Source organism: Chiloscyllium punctatum, chromosome 45 (genome assembly GCF_047496795.1).
Source record: "Chiloscyllium punctatum isolate Juve2018m chromosome 45, sChiPun1.3, whole genome shotgun sequence".
Lineage (NCBI taxonomy): Eukaryota > Metazoa > Chordata > Chondrichthyes > Orectolobiformes > Hemiscylliidae > Chiloscyllium > Chiloscyllium punctatum.
Window position 1 is genome coordinate 49,761,436 of NC_092783.1, and position 19,689 is coordinate 49,781,124.

Below are 19,689 nucleotides of genomic sequence, written 5' to 3' on the forward strand. Positions count from 1 at the left end.
GTACTAGAATATTAGAACTAAAGAGGCACTTGAAATTAGAACCATAGTTAGCCAGAGTTTAAACATCACCATTGGGTATGACTAAATTTAATCTCACTTTTTTTTGTGGAAACAGAAAATTCCCTGTTTAACTTTTTTTTTCTCCTTTTGCTATACAACATGAAACATTCTATTGAAGATAAGTATCTCTGGGAAGGATTTCAATACTGTTGTTCTTAAAGTTCAAACTAGCCCAATCTCTGCTAGTGTGTCCTGGAATCACATCAAGCCTAAATAAACCAGTATGCGATGATGGTTTGTTTATTTATTTATCTTGTACATGGATATGGTGTTTACTTGTTTTTAAAAAGTGGATTTTTTTAAGATGTAGAATGCTTAATTACTTTGCTGCTTCCCTAGTTGGCAGCAGCAACATTTAAAGCAATCTGCATTCTTAAGAGTTTCATAATTGCAATATGATTGAGTACCAAACTAAAAGAAGACGACTGTATCACAAATATCTCAACTTTTTAGAAGTCATTGCCACAGTGGCTCAACAGATCAATTGTAGAACATCGAAAGATTCACTTCATGATCTTTGCTGAGATGGACAACCCTTCATTGATTGTATACAGCACAGAAGGCCATTCAACCTATCACATCCATGCAACTTCTCATGCTGCCATACCCATTATGTAGCTCGTGCATAATGTTTGGAAATCTGCTCTAGCTTCCTGATTTTTACTATTCATAGGTTTCCAATCTTTCTCAGTTACTGTTCTTTAAAAGACTTTTAGAATTTGAAAATAATGAGGCCAGCAAGGCAACAGCTTTGATCTTTTGTCTCCAGCCACACTATCCTTCCAATTCTAAATGCTGACCAATTAATACTACATTCCAGTTACTTAGAACATTAAGGAATTAATATTGTAAGTTCACTGTCCTTCAGGTTGGAACACATATAAGTTGTTTATATTGTTTCAATTTCCTGCTATGAAGTGTGATACTAATGGAAAGTGGCCTAATATTTAGCCAGTACCATGTTTCTCTGTGTTAGAAAAATCCATGAATGTTACTTTCCCGTTTCTTCAAGTCTCTGACTTCAGGCAGCTACAACTATTTCTGTCAATTCCAAGGCTGTTAAAGGCATTTAAAGTGTTGCCAGCTACTTCGCTGTTTTTTTTAAACCACCAAAATGCAGATAAATTTCCGCAGCTTACAACATTAGGTCACAAGACTACCAATATCTCCTTTCTAACAAAAGTATAGCTTTTTCTGACTGTACAAACATGGTTACTAAGTACTGACACCAAGGTGAATTGGAGATGGTCTCCCTGATCAAAATTCTGTATCTCCAATTAAAATCAAAATAGGACTAAAGTTAGGACAGTTTTGATGCTTGCCTCAAGAAGGGAACTGATCTTGTACACTGGAATAAGTAATAAGACCATAAGACATAGGAGTGGAAGTAAGGCCATTCGGCCCATCGAGTCCAGTCCACCATTCAATCATGGCTGCTGGGCACTTCAACTCCACTTACCCACATTCTCCCCGTAACCCTTAATTTCCCCGAGTCAACAAGAATCTATCAATCTCTGCCTTGAAGACATTTAGCGTCCCGGCCTCCACTGCACTCTGCGGCAATGAATTCCACAGGCCCACCACTCTCTGGCTGAAGAAATGTCTCCGCATTTCTGTTCTGAATTTACCCCCTCTAATTCTAAAACTGTGTCCACGGGTCCTAGTCTCCTCACCTAACAGAAACAATTTCCTAGCATCCACCCTTTCCAAGCCATGTATTATCTTGTACGTCTCTATTAAGGCTCCCCTTAATCTTCTAAACTCCAATGAATACAATCCCAAGATCCTCAGCCGTTCCTCGTATGTTAGGCCTACCATTCCAGGGATCATCCGTGTGAATCTCCACTGGACACGTTCCAGTGCCAGTATGTCCTCCCTGAGGTGTGGGGACCAAAACTGGACACAGTACTCCAAATGGGGCCTAACCAGAGCTTTAGAAAGACTCAGTAGCACAATGGTGTTTTTATATTCCAACCCTCTTGAGATAAATGACAACATCGCATTCGCTTTCTTAATCACAGACTCAACCTGCATGTTGACCTTTAGAGAATCCTCGACTAGCACTCCCAGATCCCTTTGTACTTTGGCTTTACGAATTTTCTCACCGTTTAGAAAGTAGTCTGTGCTTTTATTCTTTTTGCCAAAGTGCAAGACCTCACATTTGTTCACGTTGAATTCCATCAGCCATTTCCTGGACCACTCTCCCAAACTGTCTAGATCTTTCTGCAGCCTCCCCACTTCCTCAGTACTACCTGCCTGTCCACCTATCTTCGTATCATCGGCAAACTTCGCTAGAATGCCCCCAGTCCCTTCATCCAGATCATTAATATATAATGCGAACAGCTGTGGCCCCAACACTGAACCCTGCGGGACACTGCTCATCACCGGCTGCCATTCTGAAAAAGAACTTTTTATCCCAACTCTCTGCCTTCTGTCAGACAGCCAATCCTCAATCCATCCCAGTAGCTCACCTCGAACACCATGGGCCCTCACCTTGCTCAGCAGCCTCCCCTGTGGCACCTTATCAAAGGCCTTTTGGAAGTCTAGATAGACCACATCCACTGGGTTTCCCTGGTCTAACCTACTTGTCACCTCTTCAAAGAATACCAACAGGTTTGTCAGGCATGACCTCCCCTTACTAAATCCATGTTGACTTGTTCTAATCTGACCCTGCTCTTCTAAGAATTTAGAAACCTCATCCTTAATGATGGATTCTAGAATTTTACCAACAACCGAGGTTAGGCTAATTGGCCTATAATTTTCCATCTTTTGTCTTGATCCTTTCTTGAACAATGGGGTTACAACCGTGATCTTCCAATCATCCGGGACTTTCCATGACTCCCGTGACTCTTGAAAGATCTCAACCAATGCCTCCGCTATTTCCTCAGCCACCTCTCTCAGAACTCTAGGATGTATCCCATCGGGGCCAGGAGATTTATCAATTTTAAGACTTTTTAGCTTTTCTAGCACTCTCTCTTTTGTAATGACAACCATACTCAACTCAGCCTCCTGACTCCCTTTAATTGTTGGGATATTACTCCTGTCTTCCACTGTGAAAACTGACGCAAAGTACTTATTAAGTTCTCCTGCTATTTCCTTATCTCCCATCAATAGGCTTCCAGCATCAGTTTGAAGTGGCCCAATGTCTACTTTTGTCTGTCGTTTGTTTCTTATGTATTGAAAGAAACTTTTACTATTGTTTCTAATATTACTGGCTAGCCTACCTTCATATTTGATCCTGTCCTTTCTTATTACTCTCTTTGTTATCCTCCGTTTGTTTTTGTAGCCTTCCCAATCTTCTGATTTCCCACTGCTCTTGGCCACTTTATAGGATCTCTCTTTTTCTTTAATACATTTCCTGACTTCCTTTGTCAGCCATGTCTAATCCCTCCCTGGATAATCTTTCTTTTCTTGGGGATGAACCTCTGTGCAGTGTCCTTAATTATACCCACAAACTCCTGCCATTTTTGCTCTACTGTCTTCCCCGCAAGCCTTTGCTTCCAGTCTATTTTCGTCAGTCCCTCTCTCATGCCCTCAATTACCTTTATTTAACTGTAACACCATTACATCCGATTTTGCCTTCTCTCTTTCAAACTGCAGACTGAACTCTACCATATTATGATCGCTGCTTCCTAAGGGTTCCCTTACTTTAAGATCTTTTATAAAGTCTGGTTCATTGCAAAGCACTAGGTCCAGAATAGCCTGCTCCCTTGTGGGCTCCATGACAAGCTGTTCCAAAAAGCCATCCTGTAAGCATTCCATGAATTCCCTTTCTTCGGATCCACTGGCAACATTATTTACCCAGTCCACCTGCATATTGAAGTCTCCCATGATCACCGTGACCTTGCCTTTCTGACATGCTTTCTCTATTTCTCGGTACATGTTGCGTGCCTACTCCTGACCACTGTTAGGAGGTCTGTACACAACTCCAATTATGGGTTTTTTTTGCCTTTGTGGTTCCTCAATTCCACCCACACAGACTTCACATCATCTGACGCTATGTCATTCAGTGCTATACATTTAATATTGTTCTTCACTAACAAGGCAACGCCGACCTCCCTGTCTTTGATAAGTTGAAAATCCTTGGAGGTTTAACTGCCAGTCCTAACCCCCCCTGTAACCAAGTCTCTGTGATGCCTACCACATCATAATCATTCACTATGATCTGTGCCATTAGTTCATCTGCTTTGTTATGAATGAATGCTACACGCATTCAGGTAAAGTGCCTTAATGCTAACTTTATCATTAGAGATATTGGAAGTCATATGATGTCCTAAGTTATCCTTGCTTTTTTTCTGCATTCCTAGTCTGCCTCAATTTTAAATCCGCCTGGACACATGCTATCCTACTGCTTGTCTTTCCATTTAACACCATACACCCTGTTGCTTTCACTTTCCCTTCCCCCCAACTCAGAAGTTTAAAGTCCTACTGACCACCCTATTTATCCTCTTCGCTAGAACATTGGTACCTGATCGGTTCAGGTGGAGACCATCCCAATGGTACAGATCCCCCCCTGTTCCAAAACTGATGCCAATGTAATGATAACACCTTGAAATTTTAATGATGATTAAAGAATCTAAACTATGTTCCTAGCTAATTTTGCCCTTGCTGGCCTATGAAAATTGTAATCAAACTTGGCTCCTTTCATTTTATCCTCAATACCCATCTCTGATGATAAAAATGTTATGTGGTCATTTGTTTTAAGGATGTGGAAAATGTTCTCTCTTAATATATGATGCGCTTTACAAGGTCTGAGGAAGTGTCCCTTTCTAAAGATTGTATTTGTACATTTTGTAGACTAAAGCATAAGTGGAGTGATGTAACATTATACCTAGGGGTCAGAATTCTTGCTAGTTAAGCGAAAAGATATGTAAATAGTGAAAGGTCTGAAAGGAAGACGGGGTGGGTAAGGTTGCAGGAAGGAATGGACATTTGAAACCAAAAAGATATGACTTCTGAAGATATTGAAATCAGAACCTTTGCATCTTTCTGCTGAAATGTTGAGAAATATTACATGAGTAACCAGTACCTGGGTTTATGTCGCCTCTCTCGTCTGCTTTGTCATCAGTAACTGATTTTCCAACTCAAAACCACTCACTCTTCCCTTTATCCCTTGATTCCTTTAGTGTCCAAACACACTAACAAATTCTTTGCGAGACTGTTCAGGCTGAGTCAGTACAGATTGAAGGCAGAGATGATCAGATTTTTAAAGGAATTAAGGGTACAGGAAAAGGCAGCAAAGTGGATTCAATGTTTATTAGATCTACCATGCTCTCATTGACTGTAGAGCATCTCAGTGGGCTGTATGGCCTATTTCTGTACCTATAGCCTATGATCTAAGTCATTATAATATTCAACCCCAATTGCCCGAGGCTGGAGGAATGCACGGTCACTCCTGTCCCACCACTCCTTTGTTTTGTTATAATCCACCTCTACTTACCAAGTTGGCCAAATAATACCTTAGCCATAATTAATTTGGAGATGCCGGTGTTGGTACATCCTAGTCTAAGTTAAGAATCACAACACCAGGTTATTGTCAAACAGATTTATTTGGAAGCACCAGCTTTCGGAGCACTGCTCCTTCATCAGGTAGTTGTGGAGTATAAGATCGAAAGACAATTTATAGCAAAGGTTTAAATTACAAAAGGATGGAGCATATAATATAGTAATGTATGCCCTCAAGTCACCAATCACATATGCTTACCTCTGTATTTCCAATGTCTGCAAAATTTCAATCTTAATGTTTCTTCAATCATGCCTTCAGCCTCGACACGAGGGATTTCTTTTCAGAAATAAGAGGTCAGTTGGGTAGCTTGTTCTTGGCAAGTTTTCCTCCAATTGAATCAGATAAAACAAGCATTTTTCCAAACCTAGACTGTTAAAGCAGACCCTTCAGGGGTCAAAAGCAAAACAACTGCCACTCAATTTTCAGGAAGCTTTGCTTGGAAAAAAATATACAGGAGCCAGAATGAAATTCCAATGAGCTTTTCCAAAGAAACCATAAAACTTGAAATAAATCAATGTTCCAATAACAAGTCTTTCAAGCAATATAAAATATGACCATCACAAAACACAACTCCTCAGCATCTACAGCCACCACAGTTGATCTACAAAAGACAACGACAGGAAATTTCTTTGCCTCATCGCTAACCAAAATAATCTCGCAATAAAGATTTGGCTGTGACAAGAGAAAAGCTTATTAATAATCTATCTTGTCATGTTTTCAAAATTTTATACATTTCAATTGCATCCGATTCTTTTAACCACTAGAGTACAGGCCCATTTCTACTCAACCAGTCCTTACTGCCGAGCCATTTTATTGAATGTTCCTACTCGACTATAAAGTAGTTTTTCTTGAAGCTTGCAGTGAACTTTATTGCAGCAACAGAGGGTGATGGCAGATAAAAGAGTGAAAATGATCAGCTATAGACACTTATGGGTCTCACTTATGGAGATTGTTTTGACATAATACAGCTGCCATTTGATTTTCACAGTGAGGTGATAGTGGCACAGAATAGCGAATACAATTTATCGAAGAAAGTATATGAATGGAAATATTTCCTGTGCATGTAATGTCGAGTGTCATGGTTCAGGATGTGGTGAATGGGGAAGTAATGGGCAAAGCAAGACAGGAAATGAAGATATCGCATGATTCCACGAGCTGGTTGCTGAAATGGTAAGGAATAATTCGAAATAGGGCAATGTTGAGAAACCAGAAGATGAAAATCAACGAACTCTGATCAAGGAGGAGGAAGAAATCAGGAAAAACCATAGGAAATGGACCATCTCCAGTTAAAGATTTGATTACCAGAGTAAATGTAAATCCTCCCCTTCAGGGAAAAAGAAAATTACAAGCAGCTGGTAAGAGTTGGTGAAGCCAATTCAATAAATCAGCAAAACATGATGGGGGTCTTTACCTGGAATACACATTCGAAGCCACATTCTGTAGTTATGGTAGTCATTGAGAATGTATTAAACTTCAATAAAAAAAAAGTTACCAGAAACAGATGAAGATTAATCTAGGATAATGACAACAGATAAATGAAAGCAGAAATGCTAAGCTACAGATAATGGAGGAGCCAGCGTGCACAAACAATAGACATTTTTGACAAAGCATGCTTTGTACATATACAGAGAAGCTGGCACTGAGTAACAAACAAATATTTTAGAAGTATGACATAAATTGCTGTATATCTGTAGCATTTGAAATTATTGTGGCATGTCAGATCAGCTTACTGTACTTGTACAAAGTCTGAAAAATAATCCAGCAGTGAGGTACAAGGCAGAAGTTTAAACTGATACAAAAGATCACAAACAAATCAAACATTGAATTTCCTCCCTGAAGTACCAAACTATTCTTCTTCTTTCTAATACATTGTCCCTGGAGCTCAAGATCAATTTTATGCAAAATGCATGCAGTTTCCTGCTAGTTGTGACAAAGCAGATGTTGCATTTCGTTCATGAATTTTTACCACAGCATGAACTGTTGAAATGGCTCAAAAATGGAACGCAATTTGTTCTAATGGGTCTTTGTTGTTGTGACCCTCCAGATGAAATAAATTTTCAAGAACATTACAGCTCAATTCTTTAAGTCCCTGAAGCAGAAGCGTTTTTCCCTCCTATGTGTTATTTACAGACAGTGCGTTAGGATTATACAATGAACTAGTGTTTAAATATAATGCAAGGAAATTTGCGTACACAAACAACTGATTTCTGCCATTTATGTGCCCTTCAAATTCCTGCCCTAAATTCACTTGCACTCTTTCAACTTTTTGATGATTAAGGTCACTGTTGATCTCGTCCATCTCTCAGACCCAGCCAATGGTGTAAGTTTGAGAGAGTCGAATTCAAGATGACCCAAGAGGTCACAACAGCTGTGGAATAAATAGAAATCGGGAGTTATTGATCGAAGAGCTGGAGGTTTTGAACGTAGATATTTGAAACCAGAATACAAAATTAATGCATATTTGACAGATAGTCATTGAATCTCTACGATTATGAACAGAGCCCACAAAAGTGTTGCATACCAAAATCTCTGCTTTAGCACAGTAGTGTTCAATTGTGAATACTTCCAGGAGGATGGCAGAAATAGGGTACAGGCTTCACAAGAGTACAGTCATTTGCTAGAATAATATCATGGTTGAGGTTCAATTAAACGCAGAGACAGAAATGCAGTTGTTCTCAAGGAGGTGATTGGAAAAGGCCAGGAGTCAGAGTTGCTCAAAACTACAAGGGAGTTTGATGAACTCAAATCAGGAGAAAACATACCCATTAGCTGGGTAAGTAGCAAGAGACGAAGATTTAAAATAATTAACATAAGTATCAGAGCATAGATGCTCCATAGTGACAAACCTATGATTGAGAATCATAATGAAAGCAATTTCAATACTAATTTTATTCAGGATATACTCAAAAGAGAAGAATTTGCAGGGCTTTGGTGATTGGAGCTAATTGGACAGTTCAACTGAAGAGCCAGGCACAAACAAACAGTCTCCTTTGGGGGTCATACAATGCTGCCATCTTATTATAATTTTAACTGATTGTAATACACACATTATCACACTGCTGTTCAATTTTAATGCTCACTTGTTAAGCTCTTGACAATAGCATTCTCCACCCCAATCAAAGAACATTTTAAGTATTATCAAACACTGAATCACCCGAGCCACACAAAAATTAGAAGAGGCAAAATAAGATTCAAGAAATTAATGCATGGCTCAAAGTGGACTCCAGTTCATTGGGCACTGCCATAAGTACCAGAAAAGTGCAGGGTGTATGGTTGGGACAATCCACCTAAATCATGCTGGGATCAGTGTTCTAATGAGTCATGCAACTAGGAAGGTAGAGTATAAACAAAGTAATGGGGACAGGGAATCAAATGTGGAAATATGTGATAAATCAAAGAGTAGAGACAAAGCAAGGGGAATGGTATTAATATGAGAAATGATACAGACAAGGATAGAAACGAATCAAGAGCACAAATCTACAAGTAAACAAACAGATAAGACTCGAGGTTACAAAATACAAATTTACAAGCTTTGTACCTGAATGCACACAGCAATCAAAATAGAACAGATGAACCGATAGTGGAAATAGAAATTAGATTAGATTACTTACAGTGTGTAAACAGGCCCTTCGGCCCAACAAGTCCACACCGACCTGCCGAAGCGTATACCACCCAGACCCATACTCCTACATTTACCCCTTCACCTAACATTACGGACAATTTAGCATGGTCAATTCACCTAACCTGCACATTTTTGGATTGTGGGAGGAAACCGGAGCACCCGGAGGAAACCCACGCAGACACGGGGAGAATGTGCAAACTCCACACAGAGAGTCACCTGAGGCGGGAATTGAACCCGGGTCTCTGGCGCTGTGAGGCAGCAGTGCTAACCACTGTGCCACCGTGCCGCACACAAATAAATACCTTCAATTTGTTGCCCTTAGAGACATGGCAGCAAAAACACAAAGATTGGTCAGCTCTGTTAATTAACAGTATTAACAATAGATAGGGATAAGCCATGTTCAGGAAAATAGGATGTAGAAGATTTATGGATAGAGATAAGAAATGACCAAGGGAAGAAATCACTTGTGATGAGGTCTCTTAATAATAACCAAACAGGATAGACTATAAAAAGGAAGAAATAATCTTAGTATCAGGAAGGTACAGGCGTAATCACTGACTATTTTAATCCGTACATAAATTGGAGAAATCAGATGGGCAAATATAGTCTAGATGAACACAGATTCTTGGATAACCACATCCTGGATCTAAACATATAGCTATCATAGATGTGGTATTGTGCAGTGAGACAGTGAAGGCACCTCTAAGTAATCAAATCATGATATGATTGAAAGCCACATATTGGAGGAAAAAATGTCCAAGACCAGTATGTCAAAATTAAATAAAAGAGCAATTATCGAGCATGAAAGCAGAGTTAGCTAAAATGAACTGGCAAATTAGGTTAAAGAATAGGACAGAGATGCAATCATACACATTTAAGAGGATTCTTCATAATGTATACAATCCAACAAGAAAACAATGCATAGAGGGAGGATCCAGATCCATTGTTAATTAAAAGTTATAGGTCATGTGAAACTTAGGCAGAGCATGACAGAGGTTAATAAAAAGGGTGAAAAATTAATTTAAAAAAATTAACTAGAAATATAACAACTGATAGCAAGAAGTTCCATAAAAGAACCTATGGGAGCATTGATTCTAGAAACAAATGCCCAACAGAATTAATAAGGGAAAATATGATGGCAGCAGATGAACTGAACAAGTACTTTGCATTAGTCCTCACTATAAAAGGGATACAAGCAACATTCTAGAAACAGTTGTAAATCAGGAAAGAGAGGAATGCAAGAAAAACCACAGTCACCAGTTAAAAATCACAACACCAGGTTATGGTCCAACAGGTTTAATTGGAAGCACACTAACTTTCGGAGCGACGCTCTTTAGTCAGGTGATAGTCATCAGGTGACTATCACCTGATGAAGAAGTGTCACTCCAAAAGTTAGTGTGCTTCCAATTAAACCTGTTGGACTATAACCTGGTGTTGTGTGATTTTTAACTTTGTACACCCCAGTCCAACACCGGCATCTCCAAATCAGGACTACAGTCACCAGTTAAGTGATTCTGGATTAGTGGTGCTGGAAGAGCACAGCAGTTCAGGCAGCATCCAAGTAGCTTCGAAATCGACGTTTCGGGCACAAGAAGGGCTTTTGCCCGAAAAGTCGATTTCGAAGCTACTTGGATGCTGCCTGAACTGCTGTGCTCTTCCAGCACCACTAATCCAGAATCTGGTTTCCAGCATCTGCAGTCATTGTTTTTATCAGTTAAGTGATACTGAGCAAAATGTTGGAGCTGGAGGTTTAAAAGTCCCCTGGTCCTGGTGGATATCCTCAAAGGGTCTTAAAAATGGAAAGAGAGATTATTGATGCACAAGCTTTAATTATTATCCATAATTTTCTAGATTCTTGGAAGTTTCCATTAGGTCAGAATCAAAGGTAGCATTGTTATTCAAAAAACAAGTGAGAGACAGGAGCAGGAAACGCAAACCTGTTAGCTTAATATGACAGGCAAAATGTTAGAAGCGGTTGTTAAAAAAATTACAGCAGAGCACTTGGATAAGTTCAAGTTAAATCAGATAGTCAATGATGTTTTGTGAAAGGGAAATAATGTTTAAGGAAGTAATGTATGCTAGACAAACTGGCAGAGAGATGGTGAATAGACTATAAAGTAAAAAAAAGCACAAGAAATGGAAAAGTCAAATAGAATATTACCACTTGTTGTGAGGGAAATCAAATGTAAAAGCATACGAGTACTGACGTGAAACTGAGTATACTGTCTAGTATTGGTTTCCTTATTTAAAGGATGGTCACAAATGCATTGGAAGCAATTCAGAACAAGTTCACTAGATTGATAACTGAAGTGAGTACACCGACTTGAGGAAAACTGGACAGGTTTTGGCTCATCTTCACTGGAGTTTAGATGAGGAAGATGTGACTTGATTGAAATGTACAAGATCTAGAGGAGTCTTGACAGGATGAATGCAGTTGCTCATTTAAGATAGAGAGGAAGGAGATTTTTTTTTCACAGCTGGCCATGAGATTTTGGAACGCCATCTCAAAAATCAGAGTACTTCAATCTTTTTAAGGCATAGATGGATTCTTGACAAGGGGTAAAAAGGTTATTGGGGAGAGGTGGGAATTTGAAGTAATCAGGTCTACCATGATCTGAACAAATGGTGGAATGGGCATAAGCAGACAACACAGATTTCAAATTTGTATATTCATTAAGAAATAAGTAACCAGAAGTTTGGTCACAGGTTTAAGTAGTGTCTAAAAAGGAGAAAAGTGAGAGAGGTGTAATAAGAGCATTTTAGAACTAGAGGCACTAGGAGTGAGAGCCAGGGCAATTAAACTCAGGGATACGAAGTACGACAGAAATAGGTGAGAACGTCTCTCTCAAAAGGACGTTGAAGCTGAAGATGATTACTGACATGGGGAGAAGCAAGGCCATGATCGGATTTAAAACAAGGACAAGTTTTTAAATTAAGATTTTTTATGACCAACAGCACTGGGTGATGGATGAACAAGACACACTACAAATCACTTAGGATGTCATTTCTAACCTTAACGGAAGAGTTAAGTGGGGTCTACTCAATGAGCCCGAAAGGAGCACCGATAGGCCCTTTGGTAGATTCCTCCAAGGGCACATAGGGAAGCTGTCCAAGTAAAGAGGAACTTGGTATTACAAATGCACATGTCCTAAATAGTAAAATATAATGCTCAATAACCATTTAGACAATAGTCAAGACTGTAGTATAATAGTCAATAGGTTCAAATGTTAAAAGGCCTATGTCAATAGATTCAATATTAAAAGGCGTTTGGAACCCAAATGCTGATTTTTAACATGGGGCAGTGGCATGTGGGGTTGGGTTTAAAGCTAATGCAATTCACTAATCAAGCAGCTAGTTATGAGTGCAACCTCTTCAGTCCTACATGATAACTGGTCAATTGGAGCAGATTGGCAGCCAATTTCCACTTGTTTTTAAAAAGCAACTTGAATAATTCTCACACGAAACCTGATTTTACACCAAACTTTGGACATTAGAATTTCAGTTACCAGGAAAAAAAAAGTGTCAGTTTTATCTCTTTCCTCAAAAGTATTGAGATATTTGATTATATCATTTTGAACCAATGTTCATTTTTATTTTTAAAGATGTGGAGGTGCTGGTGTTGGACTGGGGCAGAGAAAGTTAAAAAACCTCATCACCAGGTAATAGTCCAACAGGGTTATTTGGAAGTACAAGCGTTTGGAGCATTGTTCCTTCATCAGCTAACTGACAAAAGAGCACTGCCCCAAAAGCTTGTATTTCCAAACAAACCTTTTGGACTATAAACTGATGCTGTGCGATTTTTAGCTTTTTGTTTTAAAAAGCTGTAACACTGACATAGAAGCAAACAGACCAGCTAACCATCCTTTTTTTAAGCAATGACTAACTTTGCCACCCATTATTCTGCTCATATAGTGCCTAAGCCAGCAAAAGCCATAAAAAGCAATGGACGATACTAAGTCACCTATTTTGTGCATCTTTCCATCCTGAACAGAGAAAATGAACTGAACCAGCGAAGTACGTACTCTGGATACAAAAGTAGATCAGATGTTGGAATTCAGACGCCAGCAATTCAACTCCTGACTCCTCATATTATACATCTACATGCCAAGCATGAGGCATGAGCGCAGCTCCAACAATATTCAAGGAGCTCAACACCAAAGGACTTGGTTCCCCATCTAACCCCCTCAAAATTCATTCCCTCACATGGTGCACAATGGCAGCAGTGTGCACCATTAACAAAATGCATCAAATTATCAAGGCTCCGTAGAAATCATCTTCCAAACTTGTGACCTCTATCCCATAGGAGGACAAGACACACAAGAATAACACTGCCTGCAAGTTCTCCTCCAAGCCACACATCAACCTGACTTGGAACTATATCACTATTTCTTCTTCACTTGGTCAAAATCCTGGAATTCCTTTCCTAATGGCATTGTGGGTGCATGTACACCCCTGGAACTGTAATAGTTCATGTGGCACTTCATCTTCTGAAGGGCAGTTAGGATGGGCAGTAATTACTAGCCTAGCCAGTGCTGCCTAAATAGCAAGAATTAATAAAAAGCACAAAAAGGTAACTGCATTTTGTAGCTCCAAATCAAAGCCAGATAACATCTTTGAGCGGGTACATGAAAATGAGTCAGCAGACATGTCTGTAATCAATTCCAGTTGTGATTAATTACAAGAATAAGATGGTAAACTGCCCCTCAGAACAATAATGTAAATCAAAAATTTTGTTTTTGATTTTTTTCATGCTTAAGGTTTTAAATGCTGCAAGTTTTAGTTCAACAGAAATTTACATAATTTGTTACATTTTGAACATACCCACAAAGCATCTCATTAAATGAGAAACATCAAACCAGCAGATTATCTATTTATTGAAGCAACATCTATTCTCGGCTAGTACTGAATTATTGCACATTAGTTGCAGCTTAGTATAAATTCTCACACAAGACACTCAGATGACAGAAAACAGTAGCTACCTCAATCGAAAACACAAAAATTGTCAAAAATATAAAAGGAATACTCAACACCAAACCAAAGTGCTCAATCAACTTGAAAACTTAACAATATTCGCCAGAGACTTCACATGGAAACATTAATGCAGTAGTACTTGCCACTGTACGAGAACAATAGTTCAATTTTCTCAAACCATTCTACTCCAGAACTCGAACTAAAATGCCAGTTTACACACCCAATATATATGTTGTGAGGTCAGAAGAAATATTAGCTTTAACACTGTCACAATAAGTCATAATAGCCAGCATCATCATCAGATTCCATGTGAAGTATATATCTCAAAAATAGCACAAAAACTTTAAATTCTGTCTTTCCAAACTAGAGTTGCATAGATTTAAAAAAAGTATTTGCAGCCAAAATTAATGGGACTATGCACAGGCACCCATCACTGTTGCTTGGAATAGTGGAATCAAGAGAGAAAAAGATAAGCAGATAGAAATATTACATTAAAGCAATGGGTTATGGGCAATTTCTTCATTCCTCAAATGCCTGGGCATCAATTCCAAAATAAGTGTAGAATCAATGGCAAAATAAAATGGTTACTAGATTAGTGTTGCTTATATGTCAAAAAACAGCATAGCATTTCAAATTCTAGCTGGCACCAACTGGCAATAAAGATGACTGCAGATAATTGCATCTCTCGTGACTAGAGCAGAAGATGTTAGCGAAAAAAAACTGTGGAATTACACATCACAACCACAGAATGTTTCAGCATTTACAGCTCAAAAGTATTTGAAACCAGAACTCTGCAACTTGGAGGCTGAGACACAGCGAGCTGTTTTTGATCCAACTTGCAATGAGGGCAATTGCAGAATATGGCCCAATTTTAAAAGTACACTGGTCAGCTTCAAAAGTTTCATTGATAAATATAATGACTTAGACAATTATAAAAGATAATAGATTCAGTACCATTGCTATTCAAAGAAGTACACAAAATTGTTGAAAAACCAAAATAAATATTATGATAGAACCCAATGTTATACAGAATAGAATCTAGAGCATTCCAACACTCACAAATACCGCTGCTAACAAATTTATCACCATACAATCCAAACATACTGGCTACATTAGGATGTACGGCACTTACTGTGACCAAGTAATTTACCCAATTAGTTCAGTATTATACAGTATTACCCAAACTAATGTTAGTTTGGGTAATACTGTATAATACTGAACTAATTGGGAACAACAGAGTAAGAACACCATTTCTCCCGATACTCCTGCCTCTTCTCTGGTATTCTGTTCTTTACCCATTACCTATGTTGCAACGGCAATTGGAAAAGCTCAAATGGAAAAGCATAAACAAGATAATTTTTCATTTCACTTAACAACACGGCATGTAGCTATCCTATAAAAGTTCTTATAACTGTATTAATTGGCTGCACACACACAGGACAAGGCAGTTTACGCTTATGTAACATTTTAGCACATGCATAGCATGCTACGAGATGTCCCGTCTTTCCATGGATAATATTTCCAGTCCTGGGGCGTACACCACAGACAAGACAGGGTCCCAAGCAGTTCCTCCGAAAATGTGAGGAGTCTTCACGCTGAGTTTTTGTTCCTCCACCCTCAGACTGAAGTTCCTCTTTACTGCTTAAGTTGATACTTGATGTGGATGGCTGCGAAAGTCTATCTAAGGATTCTGAAGAGCCATGTTGGGTATGTTTTGCTTTCTCATTACATTGGAGCTGTTCAGGCTGAATCAGAGGGTCAGAAACAGACTTTCTGCAGTCAGGAACATCAATGTCTTCAGCCTCCTCTGTAGCCTCAAAGCCAGTAATTAATGGGTCGGATGTTGAATGTACAAACTTGGGATTGAGGTACCAGCCTTTACGAAGTGCCCAGCACCGCAGACAATATTGCTTCTGAGAAGGATTACATTTTCCACAGTTGGTACATTTCCAGGAGTCCTAAAATGGAAAAGCAAGAATGTACATCACTGTTGATCAGGGCTTTACACCGTTTGGCAACAGGTATTTTGGCTGACCACTTAGATTTTATAGCATAAAGAAAATGTCAGGTAATTTATTGCAAATGTTATTTCCATCATCAACCCCAGCTTTCAAAATACAAATACGGGTAATATTGCTATTTTATAATAATTTGACCAGAAAGATCAGAATTGTTCAGAACTGAACGGTATAGGTACATGAAAACAATTCCTTTAAAACATTAGATGGCTTTATACAAGTTTTAAAACAAAATGTGAGGCAAATTAAACCCATTTGTGCAAAAAAAAAAACAAAATTGAAAGTACAAGTATAGGCAAAGTGGAGAATCAGCAGTAATTGGTGATAGCACTTTGGTTGACATGGTGTACCATCAGTAAATTGCAGGTGCATTAACGTGCTGTCTAAATAAAACATTGTAGCAGAAGCTCATTTTATACAGCATCAAATTATGTTTCAAAGAAAGATAAGGCATTGATATTCCAGTCACTGCATGATTTATTAATATTTCACAGGCACACAAAATTAAAACGATTAATACATTGTTTGAAAGGACAAGAATCGAAGGGTGGATGTTGTGTTTACAATTAGCTCCAGTTAGCTACAATTAGCTACAATCTGACATACTTCACTTCAGGAAGCATAGATTGGTCCCAGATTCATTACTTGAAGAGTGGGGTGCTGGAAAAGCACAGCCCTTTATCAGGAAGAATGCCACAACTGGAAAGGAAAATTACAAGAGCAGGTTGCAGAGACTAGAATTGCAACCCATTGATCACAAACCAGATTAAGTGATGATTTAATGGAGATACTCTGGATGACTGACTGAATTAACAAAGTAGGTAAAGAGAAAAGCTGCCCAAGTTCAGAACAACTTTATAAATGGTTTGGGGTCAACAGTGCCAGGAAGTACTTTCTTCCAAAATTATGAAAATCAAACTCTCCAGAAAATGCTGTTGAGGGCAGACCGGGTGAAACTTTCAGCACTGGGATTAATAGATATACATTTGGCAAAGTTATTAAAAATTATGGAACTTGGGCAGTAAATGAGGTTAAGATACAGATCCGTTATGATCTAACTATAGCAGAACATGCTTAAAGAAGCTCAATGACCAGTTCCTGCTCCTGTGTGTCCCTTAAATAATTGTTCTCAAATTCCAATTATTTGGGTCTTTGTGAATAATTCAAATTCATTTCTATTTGAACATAGGAACAAAAGTAGACCTTTCAGCCCATCAAGCCTGCCATGCCATTCAATGTGATCATGGCCGATCGAACACCTCATTGCACTTTTACCAACCTCAACCCATTAACCATGCACATCATTGGTAATCAGAAATCGACCAACCTGTACTTTACACATAGAGTCATAGAGACGTACAGCATGGAAACAGACCCTTCGGTCCAACCCATCCATGCCGACCAGATATCCAAATCCAATCTAGTCCTACCTGCCAGCACCTGGCCCATATCCCTCCAAACTCTTCCTATTCATATACCCATCCAAACGCCTCTTAAAATGTTGCAATTGTACCAGCCTCCACCACATCCTCTGGCAGCTCATTCCATACACATACCACCCTCTGCGTGAAAAAGTTGCCCCTTAGGTCTCTTTTATATCTTTCCCCTCTCACCCTAAACCTATGTCCTCTAGTTCTGGACTCCCCGATCCCAGGGAAAAGACTTTGCCTATTTATCCTATCCATGCCCCTCAATTTTGTTAACCTCTATAAGGTCACCCCTCAGCCTCCGACGCTCCAGGAAAACAGCCCCAGCCTGTTCAGCCTCTCCCTGTAGCTCAAATCCTGCAACCCTGGCAACATCCTTGCACATCTTTTCTGAACCCTTTCAAGCTTCACAACATTTTTCTGATAGGAAGGAGACCAGAACTGCACACAATATTCCAACAGTGGCCTAACCAATGTCCTGTACAGCTGCAACATGACCTCCGCAACTCCTGTACTCAATACTCTGACCAGTAAAGGAATGCATACCAAGTGCCACCTTCACTATCCTATCTACCTGTAACTCCACTTTCAAGGAGCTATGAACCTGCACTCCAAGGACTCTTTGTTCAGCAACACTCCCTAGGACCTTACCATTAAGTGTATAAGTCCTGCTAAGATTTGCTTTCCCAAAATGTAGCACCTCGCATTTATCTGAATTAAACTCCATCTACCACTTCGCAGCCCATTGGCCCATCTGGTCCAGATCCTGTTGTAATCTGAGGTAACCATCTTCGCTGTCCACTACACCTCCAATTTTGGTGTCATCTGCAAACTTACTAACTGTACCTCTTATGCTCGCATCAAAATCATTTATGTAAATGACAAAAAGTAGAGGACCCAGCACCGATCCTTGTGACACTCTACTGGTGTCAGGTCTCCAGTCTGAAAAGCAACCCTCCACCACCACCCTTTGTCTTCTACCTTTGAGCCAGTTCTGTATCCAAATGGACAGTTCTCCCTGTATTCCATGAGATGTAACCTTGCTAATCAGTCTCCCATGGGGAACCTTGCTGAACGCCTTACTGAAGTCCATATAGATCACATCTACTGATCTGTCCTCAATCTTCTTTGTTACTTCTACAAAAAACTCAGTCAAGTTTGTGAGACATGATTTCCCACGCACAAAGCCATGTTGACTATCCAAATACACATACATCCTGTCCCTCAGGATTCCCTCCAACAACTTGCCCTCCACTGAGGTCAGGCTCACCGGTGTATAGTTCCCTGGCTTGTCTTTACCGCCCTTCTTAAACAATGGCACCACGTTTGCCAACCTCCAGTCTTCCAGCACCTCACCTGTGACTATCAATGATACAAATATCTCAGCAAGAGACCCAGCAATCACTTCTCTAGCTTCCCAGAGTTCTCGGGTATACCTGATCAGGTCCTGGGATTTATCCACCTTTAAAGACATTTCAAGATATCCAGCACTTCCTCCTCTGTAATATGGATATTTTGCAAGATGTCACCATCTATCTCCCTACAGTCTATATCTTCCATATCCTTTTCCACAGTAAATACAGATGCAAAATATTCATATAGTATCTTCCCCATTTTCTGTTGCTCCACACAAATCCCGCCTTGCTGATCTTTGAGGGGCCCTATTCTCTCCCTAGTTACCCTTTTGTCCTTAAAATATTTGTAAATACCCTTTGGATTCTCCTTAATTCTATTTGCCAAAGCTATCTCATGTCCCCGTTTTGCCCTCCTGATTTCCCTCAAGTATACTCCTACTTTCTTTATACTCTAAGGATTCACTCGATCTATCCTGTCAATACCTGACATACGCTTCCTTCTTTTTCTTAACCAAACCCTCAATTTCTTTAGTCATCCAGCATTTCCTATACCTACCAGCCTTCCCTTTTACCCTGACAGGAATATACTCTCTCTGGATTCTTATTATCTCATTACTGAAGGCTTCCCATTTTCCAGCCATCCCTTTACCTGCGAACATCTGCCTCCAATCAGCTTTTGAAAGTTCTTGCCTAATACCATGAAAATTTCTCCAATTTAGAACTTCAACTT

General features: G+C 39.4%; 1 protein-coding gene across 1 annotated transcript in view; it reads right to left on the minus strand.

Annotated features, from left to right (window-relative positions):
• Positions 1-14,041: 14,041 nt before the first annotated feature.
• Positions 14,042-19,689, minus strand: part of mdm4 (MDM4 regulator of p53) — a 52,204-nt gene continuing 46,556 nt past the window's right edge. Inside the window, exon 11 of the mRNA XM_072563717.1 lies at positions 14,042-16,117. Coding sequence (XP_072419818.1) covers positions 15,548-16,117 — 570 coding nt within the window. The 3' untranslated portion in view covers positions 14,042-15,547. The remainder of the gene's footprint in view (positions 16,118-19,689) is intronic.